The following is a 23,734-nucleotide window of genomic DNA, read 5'->3' as shown; positions in this document are numbered from 1 at the left end:
TGATACAAGGACAACAACATAATGATATAAATATTGTTCATATAATTACATTTCATAGTACTATAAAACTCAAAAAAAGAGAAGAAAAAAAAACAGAAAATACTAATAGGACATTTTTGTCTGTTTCCTTGTGTAAAATCAACCAATTTGTTGTTCATAGCACAAACACAAAGAGACAATTAATAAATGCTTATCTTAAAAATAAAGGGCAAAAATGAGAATGACTTAAACATATGTCTTGGATTTTCAATCCCAAGGTGATCAGAACTTGTACTTCAGTTCAGTTGTCAATGGAAAAGATTTAAGTACAAAAAAAAAAAGCTCTCATTTTTTTTTTTTTTTTGGGAGATGCAGCTATTTTTCCAGCTGGTATGTTTTTCTTTTCACTGTTCTGAAAGATAGATGTTATGATAACCAAAAGACAAATTTTGGTAGGGTTTTGAGATTGTAAGTAATAACTAATATTCACCCACATCTTTAAGGAGAAACTTCAAGCCTAGGTTCAAAAGAAAAGCCAGTGAAAAGCTGAAGAGGGAACCTCTTGGTAACAGGACATTTTTGTGACCATCTCCATTGCTTCTGGTTCATATCAAATAAAAGCAAGGCTGGTGCTCCATAGCTTTGGATGTATATCAGATCCTCGGTTCCGCTACTAGCGAAAACATCATCGAACTCTCCGAAACCTTGAAAGTACTTATGTGGCATTCGAGTAACTTCTTGCCATTCGGAACCTTTTAAGACCCAAATTCCGATTCCTTTGATTATGTCGGATCGATCCTGTTTTCCGATGCCTCCAACCATTACTAACTTGTCCTTGAGGTTCATCAATCGACCACATGTTAAAGAGCAAGGAGCTGGGATAAAATTCCTTGTTAATAAACCATGGGATGATCGGCTTGCGAGATTGTATTTAATCAAGCCATGACGATTATCAGGCATTCCACCCCCTGTAGAGTACAGCAAGAAGTAGAGAACACCATCACATATCACACTCTCATCACCGGCTCTCCACCCGTTTAAAACTTCAGTGAGGGACGTGACCCATATCATCGTTTCTGAGTTATAGATATGGATTGACAGATCCCATTCGTAGAAGTTGTCTGGTACTTGTTTCGATTTCACGATAGAGACACTGTAGTTGTGAGATGCCTTGTCCACAGATATTGCAAGGGCGCTGTAATCAGAGAATTTAACACCTGGAGGTTCAACGAGCCTCCTGCTGCATTGAGTGATGGGGTTGTACACATGAAGCTCGCTCCTACTATCATTGTTCATGAAGCAAACGAGGCCAAAAGACGAAGCAATGAACCAATTGGAGGTAACAAAGTAAGGGAGGTCAATCCCATACCACTTCTTAAGGGTCGGATCATATGAATACCCAAAAGATTCATCGGTGCTGGTAAACATGAAATACCAGGGCTTATGTGATACAACATGGACAGAGAAGTTCCACAAAAAGCGTTCTGAAGTCACTATATCATGCCATCTCTTACTCACACAACCCGCTCTAAAAATGCTCGCGATAGGGAGATACGCCAGAATCCTCTCCAATAGGTCATCTGGAAGAGCTGAATCTACAGATACAATGTCTTTGTTGACTTCATTGTTAACATCAGAAAATGCATCAAATTCAACAGGGTGTAATACAGAGCCATATTGATAATGGTTAACCCATGCATTTCTATCCATAGTGAGATAAAAGATACCTGCACAGAGAATAGTCTCACATTGAAAACACTTCATGTATCGACACAAAATTTCCAACACACATAAATCAACTGCATATCTTCTTTAAAACCTTAACATAAATCAAATGCATATCTTCTTTAAAAGCTCAAAGAACCAAGATCACTATCCTTCTCAACAATGAAATATTAAAATTTTTGCAAAATAATATTTAGAGCAACTCCATTCTGCTCTTACTATTATAGCTCCTAATGTATGCTACTCAGACTCTTCATTACCTCACATACACGAGTGTTTGATGCATAACACTCCAACATGTATGCACATTTTGGCACTACATTTTGGGCCAAAATGCATGAAATTTTTTCATTTAATATAAAGTCAGACACTTGAACACGCACCCGTGTCCGTCAGTGCGGACGAGCACCCGATTCAGAGTAGCATAGCTCCTAGTCACCGAGCTTTAGGCCTATAAAGACTCCCATACAGCTCAAGTACTAAGCAATGACAGCAACAACAACCACAACATGTCTCCTACAAAAATTGAATTCAGATGCATGCAGTCTTATCCTCGACACACAGAACTTTTTTTTTCCCTAAAACCACTTCAAAAATTTACAGAATGAAGGCAAAGCTAATTCAGCTAAACTTGATTTATCAAATGGCATTTACAGAAATGAACACATTAGGATAGCAACTATACATATCTTGAAGAAGAAAACTGCAGAAAAACATAAGAAAAATCACACAATCAACAAGAAGAATACAAGCTAATCCCAGCAAAAAAAAACACCCCCCAGAAAAAAAAAAAAGCAGAACAAATCACCAGATTCAAAATTTCAATTAGCTCACATTAAATTCATAATCAGAATTAATACCCAATAAAGCTACGAACTTTGGATTTCTAAATGTTGAAACTCAAAATTGGAATTCCACCAAAATGATTGTCAAATAATAGCAATAAAATGTTAGGTAGGTAGTAAATAATTAAACTAACAGCAACAATTTAATCATATACTATTCATAAAAAATCCCACCAGCAATTGCCATGTTAATCAGACAACCACTCAATAACATAAATGATTTAACAAAGTACACAATTTCCAAACAAAAAAAAAAAACGAACCCAGAAAAATAAAAGCATAACTAACTCTAACAAACAAATACCCAACAAAAAAATTACACAAAATTAAAATTCTAATTGCAAAAAGAAACAGAAAAAAGATAATACCTTGATGGGAAAATAGACGAATTTTTAAAATTTTCTGAAGCTTAAGAACACAGATTCAACAGAAAACTCCAGATTCAAGTGAGTAAAATTAAAACAATCAAATGGGTGTTGTTTCTGAAGGAAATGTAGGAAATACAAAATAAATAAAAAAAGACAGAAAATTTGAAATGGTAAAAGTGAGAAATTATGAACAAAAACAAAATATGAAGGAAGGTTATAAAAGTAGCTAACTTGTCTCTGTTATAAAGAGGAAGAAGATACCTCTCTCTCAGAGAGAAAAGAGGAGAGAGAAAATTGTGTTGTGTTGTGTAGTGTGTTTGGTTTTAGGTTGAAACTTTGGATGAATAAAAAGAAGTAAAAACGACAGGCGAAGTTAGAATGCAACGGAAAGGCGGTTTTGTTGCTCAAATAAACAAAAAACCAACACCCAAGAAATTTTATGAAAGAGAAGAAGAGAGAGAAAAAGAAAGTGGGGATGTTGTTTTTTCAAGTTTACTGCATACAAAACAAGATTTCTTATGGATGTGTGAGCTTTGATGGGTTTATAATGGTAGAGGACCAATTGTCTCTACTTTTTGGCCTTAATCTTAATTTTGTAAAATCCAAAGAGAGATGTGTAATGCTTTCTAGCTCACCCATACCCTCCATTTTGTCAAACTAACAACCCTTCACACCCCCCACCTCCCACCCCACATCTCTATGGCACCGTAATACCGTTCTTTTGAACTGCAAAAAATTAAACTGAAATCTATTAAATTGAACTAAACTGAGAGAAATTGAATCGCAAAGGAAAATTAAGTTGAGCTAAAAATAAGTTTAAAAAAAACAGAGTTTATGTTATGTATTATCCGTTTAGAAATAGTTGCATCATTTCATGTTATTACGCTTACCAATACATAGTTTTATACAATAATATGTTTAATTATTAACAAATAAAAATTATAAAAAGTTTGTGTTATAAAAATACTTGCTCCATTTCAACATAGTTGTGCCATTTGTCATTTTGTAACTATTCATCAGCAAATTTTGACAAACTTTCTCTTACCATTTTATAAGAAAAAACATAATCAAGTGGAATATTGTTAAATTCGTGTCAATACGAGGATTTCAAATATTAACTTTTTATAATTTTTACTTATATGAAATTAGAGATATTAGCATTCAAAAAAGTGTTTCAGCAAACATGAAAAAGCAAATAGTATAACTATTTTGAAGCAAAGGAGGTATTTTTATCCCTTTTTTTGTTGTATATAGCAAAAAAAAAATTCTAAATAAGACTAAATCATATATGCAAGCCAAAAGTTTATGCCAAATTTCAAGCTAAGCAGCCTCGATATTTATTTTACATGAATCAGAGGTTCTTCTCGAAACAATATTTTGTTGATTTGGACTAGCATTTTTTTTCTAAATCGAATCACTTCTTTCAAATATGATGGATAATTTTGTCAAGATAAAAAGTTGAAGGTCTCTGGGTTCGACCATCGTTGATACCTCTTTCGCTATTCAATTTTAAATGTCTTTATTCTGTTCAATTTATTTTAATTTATTTTGGAAAAATAAAATACAATAAGTTAAGAAAAAATATATGTGACAAAATAATATAAAATGATGAGACACCTTTCAAATGCAAGAAAACTAACTAAAAATAACTACATATCGTACCATCTATCACCAATATGAGCAAATAATACGAAAATGAAGGAACTTGGGAAGGAGTAAGATTATTACTTATATATTTTGAGCTTATATTCTCATTAATTTTTTTCCCCCCACTATTTTAGTCATAGTTGAGAAACTTAGCGTGCTTGATATATATTCAATTAAATCTGACTATTATGTATTTATTTGAACTTTTTTTTAATCTATCCCAACTTATTGAATTTTCTTGAACTTATTGAAACTTATTAGTTAGGTTGGGATAGGTTAACCTATCCCTATTTTGTACTTTGAATTAGTCAAAATATGCGAAATTTCTTACTTTTTGTAGAGGATTAGATCCATTAACTAGAGATCTGTGGCTAACTAATAAATTTTAAATCTCACTAAATACGAAAAAGAACAAATGAATTATAAAACTTATAAATAATAACAGATATGTTATAATAATTGACCCAAGGCATCGACGAGCCAAAACACTAGTAATAATCAATGAATGATGTTATTATCACTATGTTGGTAATGATACTTGGTAGATGGGCAAGATAACATTAGACATTTAGACCCAAGGATCTTTGGCAACAAATGTCAAATTCATACATGAGTATTGAGTATCCCTTCTAAAGAGAATGACTTTTACCTAAGTTTACAAGTATTCTACACCTGTATTATTCTGAAGATGGAGCTAATCCCTCTCCATTTGGTCCTTTATTTTTCTCAAATTCTCTACATTTTCATGTGTGGAGTGTAGTCATATCTCTTTTGAGTTGTCATCCCACCTTTTGAATTGTAGGGTATAGAATTCACTAAATCATGCACCAACGGCTCGTTTGGTAGTTAGTCATAAATAGTGGTAATGGGAATGAATTTGTGTGTAAATTTGTGCAAAATATCATTGTCCATTCCCATGGTAATGCTAATTTATCCTAAAGTGTCCACTTTCCTTCTTGAATTTTCATTCCCATCCAATACCACCTTGTAGGTGGTAATGAGTGGTAATGGAAATTGCTTCCCCTTGGAGACAAAAACACAAGTTTAGGGGGTGAGATTGCTTGCCCATGGAGAAAAAATGGTAAACATGTCACCATGGAGATTTTAAGAGTGCTTCCCTAATAAAATTACACTTAAAATTCATTCCCATTACCACAATTTATTAACGACTACCAAACGGGCCGCAAATGTCTAGTTCCTTACCTGACGAGCTAGGGAAGGGGATAAACTATAACCTACCGAATATTATGTATTTATGTCCATTAATGGATTAGATAAATCCAAAAAAATTAGGCTCATCCCTTCACAAAAGGGTGTGTCGTTAAATCTAACAAGGTGACGTTAATGGTAATATATTTTTTTTTTTGTCCTATTACGAAGAGTTTCCCACCGTCTTCGATGAGTGGATTAAACTCATGTGGGAGTTCGCATGGGTATTTTGAAGGGCAACATCCTTTCCAATTGGAATTTTTTCCATACCCAAAACTCGAACATGAGACTTTGGTTAAAGAGCGAGAGGTCCTTAATCACTCACGCCAACCCCAATTGACGTAGTATATTTAGACAGCTAATGAAATCTCCAACCTTACTTTAACAGCATAAATGTTCCACGTCTCCACATGATGCTTTATTTTCCTTTAATTTTCTCTTTATATCCTTTTTTTTTTTTCCTTTTTCACCATGAGAGCCTGGATAAATACGAGAGATGGGAGGAATAGATGCGATTAATTAGGCGGATATGCTAAAAAAAACACTAATCCATTTCAACAAAAAAAATCCTTTTCTAAGAACAATAAAACAAACAGATAAAGTTTAAGGGAAGAAAAAAAAAACTGTGGAACCATCTACTAAAAAAAATTTATACGTGGCTTGGCTTTGTTGATTTAGGCACCTTTACAATGAGTCGCTATTGGAATCTATCTGAAAGTAGTCAAGTACCAATAATAGATTGGTATCATCTAATTTTGTACGTAGCTTTAATGGTAAGTAATTGCAAGAGGTTTGAGTACTAATTGAATTTTTTTAATACAAATTAAACGAGTATTCGATATCAATACAAGTATATTATACTTCTTCCGTTTCTTAATAAGTGCAACATAGAGAAAGTGGGGGAATACCAAAGAATGTAGAGAGAAAAAGTTGGGACCATAATAAAGTAGAGTAATTCAAGTGATGAAACAAAAAAGTTGTGGTCCCCTCTTGCTTTTTGGTGGCATATTTGTAATAATATTGAACTTTTTTTACCATTTTAAGCTTGGTTGCACTTATTGTGACTATTCTAAATAAGGAAAATGTTGCACTTGTTAAAAAACGGAGGTAGTAGATATTAATAATTAAGTCCGTAACGGACATAAACACCAAGACTTGCTCTCCCTACAATTTAATAATAAGCATCATAAAGTTGAATAATTTGCGGATTTATACTCCACTACTAACTATAATTTATAGAGATCCAATAAGCCGATCGAGTCCAAAAGAGTTAAAACATTTGCTATAGCAAAACTCCAAACTTAAGCTCTACATAGTTTGGGGTGAAATAGGTACATGGTTTAATCATAACGGTTTATATCTAAACGCTTATTTTAAAAAAACTCTCACATCAAGAAGAGAAACAGAAATATTTGATTTATTTTAAAACGAAGGAAGTATATAAATTTCGATGATTTGTAATCGACCGAATAAGCTATGGTATGCGTAATACATCCATACATGATCCATGAAGCTGCATGGATGCATGCATCTAATGAATTTGCGAGCATATGACGCTCTTTAGGGTATTAGTATTGCGATGCCGTACATACTGACATGCATATAACTACTCATTAATGTGAAGATAAGTGATGTGCCAAAATGCGAAAAAAGAATGATTATGGTATTGATCTTGTCCTGGCGCTGCCACAAGCAATAACCTAAACCTGTCATAAAGCACAAAACTCAACTAACAATATATTCTAGTAGTAACTAGTATAGTAAAGGTGACAATACTTAAACACTCAATCAATACTCAATAGTTTGACATCTCTACATTAAAGTAGCAAAAAACAGATTTGCCTTTGCAATGAGCAGGTACTTTTGACAAAGTAATCAATTTGGATACTGACCTCACTTTTCGTCCTATTTTTCCTACTAATTAAACACCTACTGTATTATTTAAGCCACACTGTCAAACATTCATTATAATTCAATTATATCCCATTTATACAAATATATTAAAAGATATGCGTGTGTACATAAGTCATGTCAATTAACAAAAATAAATTTTTTTGGGTGTTTGCACCCGGTTCACCCTTCGAGCTACATCTGGATCGAGACCAAGTTCGGGGTGGTTAGGATCCATTCCTCTCCCAAGGGGAGTGTTGCGGGGATTCGAACACGGGTCCGTCCTACCAAAGCCAGTCCCCATCACCACTGGGCCAACACTTACTTGGTATTATACATGACACAATTATCATCTCAATCAACTTTTAATGCTTTAAGTGTCCACATTATTATACTTGTACCTTTTAAATATTGAGTTTTCCTTAATATATTTTAATAGGAACGCAAAAAAAAATACATATTAAGTTCGGAAAATAATACCAATCCGGAGCAATGTCCGGGCCCAAATGCTAGTTATTATTGATAATTATATTTTGTAAAGTACTCCTATTTTATGGCTATTTTTCCTTTCTCCTACCTCAAGTTGTGCACTTGTGCTGCGCTAGCTGGGTAAAGCCGCCGACCCATCACTAATGTTTGAATATGGACGCAAAATAAGGTAATGTGAGATTTTGTCCTAATTGAGAAATCACTGTGAAAGTGATGGACTATATATATATTGCTTCACTATAGTTGTTTTTTTTGTTCTTCAGACTATATATTATTCCCATATAAATTGGAAAGTAATGATACAATGTCAATATGTGATTTGGGTTGCTCATGCTTATATGACGAAGTGGATTTTCAACACAGTTTTTTTAAAGTGTACGATTCTTAATTTTTTTAATTAGACCTCATTATATATGTTATAGTTATAACAACTTTGATTTTATAACAAGTTTGTGGCAAAAGTCCAAGAGAGGGCAGACAAAAGCCTATTAAGGGGTGATAGACTATTATTTTAACAAATTATTAGGTATTCTTGAGAGCACCTATAACTATATGTTTTCAAATACATTTTTTTTGCATATTTCTCACATAAATGAGCAAATGTAAAACGTGCAAATGTGAAATGTTCAAAAGATTTGTGTGCGAGCATCTAATTCTAGTTGCTATTGAGAGCATTATAGAAGCTTTGCGCAAGTGAAAAAATATTGGAACGTTAAATTGATAAGAACGTCATACTAATATTCTTGTTTTTTCCTCAGTACTTGCACTTAGTTATTATTCCTATATACTCCCTCCGTCCCATAATATAAGTCCCCTTTCCTTTTAAAGTGTCCCAAAATATAAGTCTTGTTTCTATTTTCAATCAATAATTATACCCAAAATACCCTCATGAAAATAATTTAACTCCCAAAAAGTCCTCATAATTTCAGCTTCCAATGCACCATTATTAATGATAAAGTAGTATCTCATAACTCATTAAACTCCTCTACACATTAAACTATGCAATATTAATGTTAAGTTTTTATCTTTTTGTTAAAAAGAAAAAAACATGTAAGTGTTTCCCAATAAAAATGAATCTTTTTATTTAAATAAAATAAGATTCTAGTTTACCTTAATTCCCGTGTAAAAACAGAATCAGGACTTATATTATGGGACGGAGGGAGTAATAAATTAGTAATTATGTCATAATACTTTAATTAATCCAAAAACACTTACTTCTCTCATTGAGTTGATAATTAATTGAAGTATGATATTAAGTATAAGGTTTTGAAAATTGGTGATCCATATTCCACTCAAACATCATGCCCTTCACATTATAATACATCATTAAAAATTGAATTTGTTTTGATATTCATTATTTGTTTTAATTTAGATGCTACATAGAAAAAGTAAATTATTTTTACTAAGCGATTCTTAAAAAAATACAGAATGAGAGTGGAACACTATCACTTTTTGAATAAAGAAAAACTGTTAAAGGAAAAAGTATCATTGGTACGTTTTAGGAGAAACTCAGTGGGAGATTAACCACTTAAGGGTATTTAGCAACTATAGTGATATTTTCTTTTTGAGGGGTAAAGCATATATTTTAAAACAAAGAAAATATATAAGAGTTGTAATATTTGAATAAAGAAATTAATAAGATAATTATGTGAAAATACTACCCCAAAATCATTTATAGAATAAAATAACAATTGGAAGCAGGAAAAAAAATCAATGTACGTATTTGAATTTCACGAACAGATATTCAACCGAATTGGTATACCTTGATTACCTTCACGTAGTTTTCATGTGTGAAACATGTCAAAACTATACTGATATAACTAATATCAGTAACCTATGTAGATTTGAGGTTCCAAAATTTGTTCCCTCACAAATTGATCACAAATTATCAAGCTAAGGTTAACAAAGTTAATGTTAATTATTAGTTCTTCGATCTACAATATCTTGGCTAAGAAGAAAGCTAGAGAGTAGAGAACATACCTTCATAAGAGTATTTGAGTTAAAGTTTCCTAGGCTTTTGCTTAATATAGAGGGGAAGCAATAAGCATGATTCTTAGTTATATTTGTTATATGCATATCTTTTTAGGAAAGAAAAAATGCACTAAGCTAATGGGTGGATGCACGTTTTCTTGTGGGACCATGAAAATGCACCACATTATCTTATTATGCTAAGTTAGTGTCTTGTTCTTAGTACCAAAAATCAAAAAGGTTTTGCACTTGCATTATGCCTTTAATTTATTTAAATTTTGTAAAAAATTTTTGCATTGGTGATGTTTGGGTCACCTTAAATTGTAGGACATTTAGGAGTTTTGACCTACTCCACATCATGAATGCTTTTTACATTGTAGCTAGTGCTGTCAGTTTGGTTGAAAACCGATGGTTAAACTGCAAACTGTTGATCAACTGAACTGAATAAACTGAACTGAATTGACCCATAACTGAAAAGTTAAAAACCGATAAGTTAATCAGATTAAAGTAAACTGCAATTAACTGAACTGAAACTGAACTGATACTCAACCGAAAACATATCAAACCGAAATTAACTGAACGAAAAACCGATTTAAACTGAACTGAACTGAACTGAAAATGAACTGAATTTAATTGAAAACTGTTTCAAACTGTTTTTAACTGAACTGAATCAAACTGAATAAAACTGTTTTTAACTGAACTAAATCTAACTGTTTTTTAACTGAACTGTATAAAATTGAATAAAACTGCTTTAAACTAAACCGAATCAAACTAAATAAAATAATTTTAAACTATATAAAATACAATTGTCTCAAAGACTCAAACTGAACTGTTTCAAAATGTAACACCTAATTTCATAATTTTTAATTTACCTAAATTATTGACGTGCAATGACATGACACCTTAATAACTAGACAAAGATAAAAACAAGTGATTTCAATTTTCAATTACTATTTCCATTATAAATAAATCACTACATTCAAATAACAATCTTAATAATGTCTTTTAACATACTATTTCCCACTTTTTCTGTCTTTTTTTTTGGCCCAGCAAACTTTCACCTTTGTGGCTTTGTGTTGGTTCAGTGGTTTGCGTTTATTTGTAAACGATCGAAAAAACCCACCTGTCGAAAAAATTCAGCAGAAGCCATGACCCCTTTGTAGTTTTGTTTATCACTTCTATGGCTCTTATAGTCTTATCTATTGAGTTATGGACATAATTAATGAAATCAAACTAATGTCCCAAACTTTGAACTAAACAAGTCCCTGCAAATTACTCTATCACTCTACTAATACTACTCAAAATCAAGATAATATAACTAAAACAAAACCAAAAATGTTCCAGCAATTGCTCTGTTTTTTAATTTTCTTTCCTTTATTAGCTATACACTTATACAAGTTGTACGCATTAACTCATTTCAATTCAACAACCTAGCAAGAAATTCGAAAATTATAATCAAATTGAAGCTTATGTTTTTTTATCACCCGACACCTAAAAACTAAATTCTCAAATATCACATTATTAGAAATATAAATTCAGAATTACAAATTAAAGAAAGATTGAGGCTGGAAACTTTACAAACAAACGAAATCAAAGAAAGAGATGAAGGAATATTTTATAGCTTCCACCATATAGTCTCTACATGTATTACAACGATGAACAAATACATGATAACAATAAATTACAGAAGATGTAAAATTAATAACAGAAATTCAGAGTTCTCCTGAAAACAAGATCTAAAACATAAAAGATAAAAATTACCAAAAAACCTTATAAATTCTAAATCTACATAAACCTGATAAGACCTAGAATTATCTTATAATCCAGATGTAAAACTAAGGCATGTATATTATATTCAAAAACCTCGATTCTTGAGATTTTCACGACAAAAACATCAACTTGGGTCTGATTTCTTCGCTTTGGATCCGATTTGGTTTTTCGCTTAAGTTTGCAATTTCGCCATAAAAAACAAAGATTCAAGGGCTGAGATGGACAGAGAAAACATAGGTAAGTTTAGAGAGGAGAGATATAAGACCAGGTGAATGCTTTCAAGCACCGGAGAAATATGGCAAAGAGCAGAGGAGAAGAGATAATGATCGAAAAAACGGCAGAAGAGAGATGTGGGAGAACACTCACTTCGTTTATATCTAACAATGTTAGGGTTTCTAACTTTAATCTCGTCCGTTGAATGAAAATCCTCAACGGATGAGATTGGATCCATCTTTTTCTCCTTCTTTTTTGTTACAATACACAATTAATGGTTAGATTTTAATCCTTCTTAGATCAATGGTTCTAATTCATGATCCATGATATCATTCTTTAGCCAATAGAAAAATAGAATGACCTAGTACATGGATTGATGACCTAGCACATGGATTGATATTCTTATATTCTTATCATTTTAGTAGTTGTTGTCTTGGTTTAACAACTTAAAATCTGTAATAATTAGTCAATTATTATTATTTTATTATAATTTAAAATTTTAAATATCTTTATTAAAATTACTATTAGTACTCCCTCTGTTTTTTTTTATCATTCCTACTTTGACTTTGCACGTTTGCCAATGCACGTTTTAAAACTTAAATATCTTTCATTATATATTAGTAAAAATTATAACGATTGAATATTAATAAAGTACTAATTGAGACGAATCAAACAAGACCCCACATGACTATGTTTTTTCTTATAAATTGAGAACATTTGAGAAGATTCTCTCTATGCATGAATAGTGTCAAGATTCTAAGTGAGAAAGATAAAAAAAAACAGAGGGAGTATACTTAAGTATAACTATCGTTTATTAATTAGCATAGTATAACTACTACTACTATTATTATTATTAATATTATTATTATTGTTATTATTATTATTATTATTATTATTATTATTATTATTATTATTATTATTATTATTATTATTATTATTATTATTAAAGTTATGAATTGCGTTTCTTAATTTTAGTTATACTCCTTTTATGATACTCCACCGGAGTCTCGATAGCTCATAGCTCGACTTAGATTGGATGCTTAACTTAAATAGAGTATAGTTTCAAAATGCATTACACTTAAAGACGATTAGCATAATGATTACTGACTTAGATTAACTATTCTATATACTAATCAATTCGTATTAGATTGTGTTTATACTAATCTATATTCAAAATTCAATACTTTGATCTATACACTATTCTATACATTAATATGTACTCGAAATGCAATACATCTATCTACATAGTATACATATTGAGTTTAGCTTAATGATTGCCCAACTATACTGATTTTTGTCACATTATACTCGTATTATATTAGTTTGTGTTTATCGACTTTAATCATCATCGTCATCACAAATATATGAGCATTCACCATTATAAATCATCATCACCTTGATCATCACCAATCATGATGTTCAATGAATAATGATGTATTGATGTGAAACAGTGAAACTGTGAAAGTATAAATTGTTAAGTGTTAAGTATGAAATACATGAATGTGTGATTATTTAAATAATGAAATAGACGGATTTCTAGTATGCTTTTTGATTATTGTTAAAACCGTGTAATAACATCGATGATCAATCGTATGATCATATTCATTTGATGGTTTTAACTTTTGATTAATGTCGAAGACAATCAATCTTATGATCATTTCATTAATTAATTTATGCCAATATTATGAACCTTAACTTAACGAAATTCGATCATGTTCATCCTCTACTAACATAGTGTTTGATTATGTATCATTTTCATATGACATATTGACATATTCGATTAAGTGATAAGTGGTTAACGTTGATCATTGTTACTTCATTACTTGTTGAGTTGTTACTCTAGCTCTAAGGTCATTAATGTTTTGATTATAGTCATTTACATGAATTATAGTATAACAATATAATTATATTGACGTGTTATAGGATAAGCTATAATTCTTATAGAGTTATAGTGTTACGTATACAACTATTAGTCTATCACCTAATTATTTAGTAGTTAGATTATATCTATTTAAGTGAACTTATTGTGTAACGATATAACTTATATGAATTTCATTGAGTCGATAGTAACTTCTTATAATTTATGTTCATTATTGTTATTGTTTTCATTGTCATCATAGCTATTTACCGCACACACGAGTTGACTAAGAGTAACTAACTAAGTGTCATCATAGTTATTGTTGCTATTATTTGTATTATTACTATTTTCATCATCGCTTTATGTTACTTATTAATGATACATTCATTATTCATATGTCTGATAACAACTTATTCTACTTCAATTGGATATTTGTAGTTTCAAAATTAGTTGAAATTAAATATGACTTGGTTAAATAGAATATAGCTATGTTGAATCAACTTAATGACTTATATTGATATACATCGTCCATCTAACCAATAACTACGTACGTATTAGTTCAATCATATGTTTTATGTTTCAAAATGCATTTCACATAAAGACGATTACTCAAATATCGCATTGTTATCTTAAATCAACTTAGAAGCTACCATTGATACATTCATAATGTACACTAATAAATACTTGGATTATTTAAGTAGATGTTTTTTATTTCAAATTCCATTATACTGATTTATAATGCTTAACCACTTACATTAACTGATTTATAAAGTAAGTCATCATTATCAATCATCATCTTAATCTTTGACCACAACCAATCACAAATTCATCATTGATAGTTACACATTGGAAAACTATAGAATAATGAAGAATTTGAAATTGAATTTTTCAATATCAGCCAAATATTGAACCTTTAATAAAATAATTTTACAGAAAATTTGGCAACTTCAAAATGCCATTTCGCAGACAATATATATACGTCTCTTGGTGCCATTGTTGTGTTCGACAATTTAACAACACTTTAACCTATGTGATAAAAGTCCAACTAAATCGGAATTTCCTGCAATGAATAACGGATCGACCCGAAGCGAGACCCGAAACACACGTCATAACCGATATCAACTTTCACCCGAGTCAATGCGGGTTTCCTTAAGAAACTGAAAATAACTGAATCCAAACCGAAAATAACTGTTTAACTGATAGTAATCCGTAAAAAGCCAACTGTTTAAACCAAAACTGCATGGGTCAAACCAAAAGATAACTGTAAACTGAACTGAACTTAACTGAAAATTGAATTAACTGTATGGATTGAAACTGAAACCGAAAAAGTTTAAACTGAATCAATTAAGTTTGGAAAAATAAACTGAATTAACTGAACTGAAGTCAACTGAACTGTTTGGTTTGAACCAGAACTGAACTGGTTAACTGAATTGACACCACTAATTGTAGCCAGTAACAAATTGATTCTTGTATAAAAAACCTTTACAAGCTGCCACGAGTAATTTTGTTGTTGTTGATTTTAGCTGGCCGGTCCCTATGTGTTAGGTTTTGTTGTCTATGTTAAAATAGTAGCCTAGTAGGTGTCTATAAAAAGAATATAGTAGTATCGAAATTAAGCGACTACTAATTTTATACTCCCTCCGGTTTTTTTAGATGTAACATTGAACTTTTCACATTTGTCGAGACACAACTTTGACCGATAATATCTCCAATTGTATAAAAGTAAAAATTATAAAAAATATATATTTGGAAAGTGTATACCGTGACGAATCAAAAAAGATCCAACATGACTATATTTTTTCTTATGTATAAATAACAATTAGTGGTCAAAGTGTATTGGATGAATAGTGCCCAAAGTCAATATGTTACATCTAAAAAAAACGGAGGGAGTATCAATCTATTATCTATTTTCTTCGTTTCAAAATAGTTGCACCGTTTGATTTTTCACATTTATCAAGACGTTTTTTTGAATGTTAATATCTCTAATTACGTATAAGTAAAAGTTATAAAAAGTTGATATTTGGAATCCTCGTGTTGAGACTGATAGTGTATAAATCTATTCTTGGGGCCTCAACCACCAGCTTAAACTTTTGGTTGAGTTGGTCCTTTGACATGGTATCAGAGCTCGGATTGCGGGTATCGTCTAAACTGGGTCTCGTCCTTTGACAAGTGAGGGGGTCCTTAGAAAGGTCTGAGCAATAATCCTCTTAGAGGCTGGACATCCTGTCAAAGTAAATCCTTATCCAGTAGCGATCAAATACCCAGTTTAGACGAGACCCGCAACTCGGACTCTGATATCATGTCAAAGGACCAACTAACCAAAAGTTTAAGTTGATAGTTAAGGCTCCAAGAATAGATTTATACTCTATCACTTACAAATATTTTTTATGCGTAGAGAAGTTATGGGTTTATATATGTATTACAAAATCTAGGAGCGAGATGTATGTTAGAGAAATGATGAGTAATTTCTACATTATCGCCGAATTGGTTATTAATTACAAAATTTGATGGACAATTAGTGGTTTCCCCTTGCTTTGGTTAATTAAGAGTATTTTTGCTATTTCCTATTTCATGCCATAGATATTGATCATCTACACGGCCCTTTTTTCGTTGCATGCCTAACATGCATGTTGTTAACTTGTTTGCTCCAAATTGTAATATATAGCTCTAAACATATCTAGCTCCCTTGTTCTATTATTATTTCAGCGTTTATGTATATTTCTTCCGTTTCTTTTTAATCTATACACTTTCTTTTTTAGTTCATTTATTTTTAATCTACACACCGACACACGGCTGCTTTTTCTATTCTTGATAACATATCACATCTATTTTCTCTTCTTTTTCCACCCACATCATTCACTTTTAAATATTTTAACCACTCTTTTGTTTCTCTATCTCACTTTTCAGTTTCTCTCTCATACTTCTGTACTTCCTTCTTGTTTCTCCCTCAAAGTAAATTAAAAAGAAACAGAAGGAGTATAAGAAAAGCCGAGCATATAAACAAAAATAAAAAATATACAAATGAACAAATCCAACTAACTTCTAGGCAGTGCACCTGGGGGGGGGGGGTTCACCCTTTGTAAGTTGTAACACTTGAATGATCATCCTTTGATACCTTTCAGCTGATTATGGATGTTGACACTTCAAAACATTATTGTTCGTGGGTCTATTTTCATATGTAAACTACTTCTAAATAGTAAATACTAGTAGTACGACAAGTTACAACATGACACTCTCAGCTTGCATTGCCATGCAAATATGCAATTCTAGCCTCAAAACTTTGGCTCATCCACTTTCTTTAATTTAATCCAGAAGATCTTGCAAATTTTATCTTTATTTTTTAAATTTTGGCGACCAGAAGATCTTGCATTATCACCCATTATCATGATATATAGATATAAACTAATATGCATGGGAAGACAGAAAGTGAGATAATATCAACTCATTAGTAAAACGATTTTTTTAATCTACACTGCCCATTTTGTAATATTACTCATATATTGTACTTTGACCAATAATTGTATTTTTTATATAAAATAATAGTCATGTAGAGTATTTTAGATTTTCTCAACAATTTTTTTGAAACAAATCTTTAACACCTTAAATCTTGCATTTTATAATGGGTCAGGTTCGTTCTTTCTGATAACATGATAAATATTATTTGCTCTAGGCTCTAGCACAAGTCCATTTTGGAGGAAAGTTTAACTACATACAAGAGAAGAATACCAAAAGAACGTCTAATGAGAGAGAGTGAGAGAGGTTTTAGAGAGAGAAACAATGAAACCCCATGGATCACTGTCAAGCGATCGAAAACCAAAAACCATCAGCCTCAAGCATCCAAAACATGCTTCATAAACCATCTACACCCATCAATAACAATCCCTGAAATCTCACAAATATTTCGAACCCATGGTGCAATTGCAAGCATCACAATCCCCACAACCCAGAAAAACTCGAACCACAAGTTCGCCTTTGTTCAGTATCACTTCCCACAATCTCTACAAACAGCCCTGAGAGATGAAAATGGAAGGAGTGTTAAAGGATCCAAAATAACCGTATTCCCAGCCAAATACGATAAACCCACGCCAAGCAGTATACCCAAAACCAAAAAAACCAACCACATACAACCCAGCACAATTTTACGAACCACACAACCAAACAAAAAAATTCCAAAACAAACTTTCGTGATTATAGGTCCTATAAAGAGGTGACAAACACACAATGAAAAGGCGAACTCGCATGATCAATCCAACCAAGAAAAACATGTCACAGGGACTGCAGCAAATGACAAGCCTAGAGCCACTTTAATCAAGCCAAACCCTTCAAAACACAGAATAATGAGCTCCAGATGCTTAGGAGAAGAGACTGAAAAAGCAAGGAATGCATTAAAGGAGATAGAAGGTGAAGGCGAATATGCAGCAGCCATAGACGGTGATAGATGCAGCGAGAATGATGAAATGTTGCAAAGAAGTGCAATAGGAATTACAGATTCCATACAATCAGCAGACGCAATAATGGACCACATGTTAGCGGAGGGAGTGAATTGCTTATCCATTAGATCAATGGGGGAATGCAGCATCTTCTAACCTTTGACACGATAGAAGACAAGCATAGCATAACTGAAAGCAAATGGCTTGAAAGGTGGTACATTGCAATCCGAAACGTCAACAAGCACAGTGCAACGTTATGGAGGGAGACGTGGGTAACTATATATGGAGTGCCACTGATTGCCTGGGGATACAACAATTTTCACAAGTTAGGGAGTGTGTTTGGAAGAGTAAAATCAGTGATATATGACAAACTTGACTGTGCTCATGTTATGATTATTACAGATTGTCTATTTGACATCAACTGTCAAGTCCAAATGCAAGTTGATGATGTGCAATATTCCATATTCATAACTGAAAGACAGCAAATAAAATTCCAGAATTCTTGTCCATGCAAAGGTGATAGAAAAGGGGAACAAAAGGAAAAGTCAAGCAGTCCCATGCAGCCAGCACCAGGTAAGTCTCCTTCACATGAAAAGTCACATCATGACAAAAAAGAAACAAAAAGCCTGGTTGCTTTTAGTGATGACGTAGGCAATGAAGAAGAGAATGTAGAAAGTCTTGTCATAGAACAAAAGCAAACTTTAATGCCTGTCAATTCCAATAATGAAATAAAACACCTCGGAGGACATGACCAGGACCCACAACACAGCTTCACATCTCCCGAAACTCCTAATCATCATTCTCCAGAAAAGGCAGCTACAGGAGAAACAATTCACATTCTGGATGAAACAGAAGTCAGAGAAATACACTCCCCCACCAAAACCCATCATCTTTTAAACACATGCCATAAACAAAAAAACTCCGAAATTATTAGCCCATTACAAATCAGCCCAAGTGACCTATCAAACACATTTAAACCCCAAACCTCGCCCATTATTTTAAACAACAAATATGGGCCGCTCTTAAGACCAAACACATTGAAGTCCTCGTCCATATCAACCACAGAATCTTCAACCTGTTCAGGGCCTCTCTTCCCACCAGGGTTTGAGGATTTCATCCCAGCCCAAACAAAAATTGAAAAAGAAAGAAGAAGAAGGAAAAAAATAGAAAAAAGAAAGAAACTGAAGAGCAGATGGTAGAAGAGCAAAGAAAGAGTCCAAACTCACTGCTTCAGAACAAAACCAATACCATACACATTGATGATGTGATTAGAATGGCTGAAGACATAGGACTCTCTTTCAATGGCACCCTGTCGGAACTTAAAAAAAGAATAGGGGTAGTCCTCAATGCTCAATTGCAAAACTGGGAGGCAAACAACTCCTAACTCACTTGACAGTGATCTCATAATAAGAGTTTTGTTAATGTCGTTGTTATCATGGAATATAAGAGGTCTCACAGCAAGACCTAAGAGATGTTTGCTCAGGAAGATAATTTCGAATCATGACCCCATGTTTGTGTTTATTCAAGAAACAAAAATGTGTGCCATAAACAAAAAATCTGTCAAAACCTTCTGTAAAGCAGAAGATATTGGGTGGATTTCGTCCATCAGAAGGAAACTCGGGAGGGATACTCTCACTATGGAACAACAAAAACTTCAACATGACGTCCAATAACATAAACAAACACTGGATTGCAATTAGTGGCAATCTGAGAGCAACGGAGTTTGAATGTACTCTTATCAATGTGTACAATCCATGCGACATAGCATTGAGGACTGAGGTGTGGAAGGAGATCACAGAATTCATTCAATCCAACATGCTTCCGTGCCTCATCATCGGGACTTTAACGAAGTTCTAAGAGCCAAAGAAAGAGTAGTCTCCTACTATCTCAAACTGGAGTTACTAACTTTAAACAATTTGTGCAGGAATCTCACCTCCTCGAAATTCCATCGACATGTGGTGGATTCACATGGTTCCGAAGTAATTCGAAGAGCATCCTTGATAGACTTTTTGTTCACTCAGAATGGATATCGAAATTCCCAGCTCTCAAAGTAACGCTTCTACAAAGGGGATTGTCGGATCACTGCCCATTATTAGTGCATTCCAAGGAGCTGAATTGGGGTCCGAAACCCTTCCGGTTTCAAAATTGTTGGCTCACTGACCCTAGATGTCTTAAAATAGTTAACAATGTGTGGCAAAAATCCGCAGCATTACACACGGTGGAGAAATTAAGAGAGGTAAAGAAGCAGCTCAAAACTTGGAATCATGATGAATTCGGTAACATTGACTCGAGCATTAAAAGGCTTGAAGAAGAAATTCAGAAGCTGGACAGAATAAACAACCTGAGGGACCTCGATGATCAAGAATTGGAAGAAAGAAAAAAGGCTCAATCTGAATTGTGGATGTGGATCAAAAGGAAAGAAATGTATTGGGCACAAAACTCCAGAATAACATGGCTCAAAGAAGGCGATCGTAATACAAAGTTCTTTCATGCTATAGCCTCTAACAAGAGGCGAAAAAATTTCATAGCAAGCATTGATATAGGTGGGCAGATTATTGATGAACCATCACGAATAAAGTTTGAAGCAACCGCCTTCTTCAAAAGCATTTTCAAGGAAGAGCATGTCAGAAGACCGGTATTTGAGAATCTGAACTTCAAACATGTGTCCCAAGAACAGGCTTCACAGCTCACTCTACCTTTCTCTTGTGAAGAAATCGACAGTGCAGTGGCTTCATGTAGTGTGGACAAGGCCCCGGGGCCGGATGGCTTCAACTTCAAATTCATCAAGAGTGCTTGGGAGATAGTTAAGCATGACATATATGAGATCGTTCACAATTTTTGGGCTTCAGCTCACCTTCCCAAAGGGTGTAACACGGCCTACATTACTCTCATCCCAAAAGTGGAGAACCCAACAAGTCTTAAAGACTATAGACCGATTAGCATGGTGGGGAGTATATATAAAATAATTGCAAAAGTGATGGCGAGAAGACTTCAAAAAGTGGTAAACTCACTCATTGGACCCCTTCAATCTTCATATATCGAAGGGCGTCAAATTCTCGACGGTGCATTAGTTGCGGGTGAAGTGATTGATTCATACAAGAAAAGTGGAAACGAGGCTATTCTCTTCAAGCTCGATTTCCACAAAGCATATGATAGCATCTCTTGGAGTTTCCTCAAATGGACATTGGAGCAAATGAAATTCCCACCGAAATGGTGTGAATGGATAATGACATGTGTAACAACGGCATCGGCTTCAATATTGATCAATGGTTCCCCCTGCACTCCATTCAAACTCAAGAGAGGGTTGAGGCAAGGCGATCCGTTATCTCCCTTCTTATTTGTGCTCATTGGAGAAGTGCTAAATCAAGTAATTGCAAAGGCCGTTGAAAAGGGGTTATGGAGCGGAGTCGAAGTGTGTAAAAATGGGCTAAAAGTTACTCATCTCCAATACGCGGATGATACCCTCATATTTAGTGAAGCTAAAATGGAATCCTTAAAAAATATCAAGAAGGCTCTCATTCTCTTCCACCTAGCTTCCGGCCTCCAAGTTAACTTTACAAGAGCTACATGGATAAACATCTAAGGAGTGGATTCTAGAAGCGGCAAGCTCCTTACTTTGCAAAATTGGCAACATTCCTTTTACTTACTTGGGCCTACCTATAGGCGGAAACCTCTCTCGTCTTCAAGCGTGGGATCCAATTATTGATAAAATCTCACACAAACTCGCATCTTGGAAAGGTAAAATGCTCTCAATAGGTGGAAGAATAACATTGATCAAATCTTCCTTGGCCAATCTTCCACTATACTACATGTCACTATTTTCCATCCCTAAAGGTGTAGTTGAAAAGATGAACAAAATACAAGCAAATTCTTGTGGTCGGGTAGTATGGAAAAAAGGTCACTCCCCTCGTCGCATGGAACATCATACAATTGCCGAAATCATTGGGAGGACTAAGTATTGGCAACATAATTCATAAAAACATTGCAATGCTCTCGAAATGGATTTGGAGGTTTCTCCAAGATCCATCTCCTTTTTGGTGTGCTGTCATTCGCGAGAAATATAAATATGCGCCGAACATTTCGATTTTGGATCTTGATGTCCCGAAATTTGGGGGCCCATGGAGGCATATATGTGCAGCCATCTTACATCACACCAATGCCAAGTCGATTTTGTGTAATGGCATCCGCAAAAACATTGGGAGAGGATCTCAAACCAGATTTTGGCTTGACCCATGGTTATCCTCAACCCCACTAAAGAGTGATTTTCCTCGTCTTTTTGCAATCTCAATCAACCCAAACGCAACAGTGGATTCGTATGGTTTTTGGGAAGGCTTCAATTGGGTATGGACTTTCTCTTGGAAAAGGGAATTCAGGCCGCAAGACCGAAGTGAGAAGAAGAGGCTCGATATGAGACTGCAGCAAGTCCACCCATCTCAGGAAGCCCGTGATCAATTAGTTTGGGCTCATACCAAAGCAGGTAATTTCTCCACCAAATCCATCACACTTGAATTGGATAAAATGCACCCCCCGTAATTCATGACGCAATTAAGGGCGTTTGGAAAGGGCTTGTACCTCATAGAATTGAGGTCTTTGTATGGCTCGCGTTAATGGGGAAAATCAACACCCGCACAGCTAGCTGGAATCGGAATAATAAATGCGGAAAACAATCTATGCCCTCTATGCTTGATGGAACCGGAAACGAGTGATCACCTCCTACTCCATTGTTCGGTCTCATCCAAACTATGGTCGTGGTGGTTAAATTTATGGCAGGTTAAGTGGGTATTCCCGTCATCTCTTCGAGAGGCTTTCACTCAGTGGTATTGGCCAAAAAAAGTGTCGTTCTTCAGTAAAGTGTGGTCAACAATATTCTTCATCATGCTGTGGTCCATATGGAAAGAGAGGAACAAGCGGGTTTTCAGCAACACTGCCTCAAGCATCAAGGATATGAAAGAATTGGTTTTGCTCAGATTGGGTTGGTGGATATCGGGATGGAAAGAAAAATTTCCCTACTCTCCTTGTGATATTATGCGCAATCCCGCGAGCCTTCAATGGAGGGGAAATCAGATGACTGACTCACATAAGCTCTCCTCTAAAGAAGATATTATATGGCAGCCCCCATCAAGTCATGTGTTTAAGTGGAATGTTGACGCCTCGGTCCAACCTTTCGGCTCGCGTTCAGCTATCGGAGGGGTCCTAAGAAATCAGAAAGGAAATTTCAGGTGCCTTTTTTCCTCCCCCATTCCTTACATGGAAATAAACTGCGCTGAAATCCTCGCAATTCACAAGGCCATTATGATCTCTCTGTCGAGTGATATGGTTAAAGGTGCAAAATTAATACTCGAA

General features: G+C 33.9%; 1 protein-coding gene across 2 annotated transcripts; it reads right to left on the bottom strand.

Annotated features, from left to right (window-relative positions):
• LOC104886773 (F-box/kelch-repeat protein At3g61590) lies at positions 1-3,491 on the bottom strand. 2 transcript variants are annotated; one of them, XM_019247971.3, is made up of 2 exons: positions 3,179-3,491; positions 1-1,706 (listed from the first exon to the last, which is right to left on the bottom strand). In XM_019247971.3, exon 2 carries the CDS (start codon positions 1,687-1,689, stop codon positions 478-480), a length of 1,212 nt encoding a protein of 403 aa, XP_019103516.1. In that variant the 5' UTR covers positions 1,690-1,706; positions 3,179-3,491; the 3' UTR covers positions 1-477. The 2 variants fall into 2 exon arrangements, with proteins under 2 accessions (XP_019103516.1, XP_010669585.1); XM_010671283.4 differs by having other exon boundaries at positions 2,918-3,490.
• Between the last annotated feature and the right edge of the window lie 20,243 nt (positions 3,492-23,734).

This window comes from Beta vulgaris, chromosome 1 (assembly GCF_026745355.1).
Source record: "Beta vulgaris subsp. vulgaris cultivar EL10 chromosome 1, EL10.2, whole genome shotgun sequence".
Lineage (NCBI taxonomy): Eukaryota > Viridiplantae > Streptophyta > Magnoliopsida > Caryophyllales > Amaranthaceae > Beta > Beta vulgaris.
The sequence above is the reverse complement of the archived record's forward strand: the minus strand, read 5'-3'. Positions and strand labels throughout refer to the sequence as shown.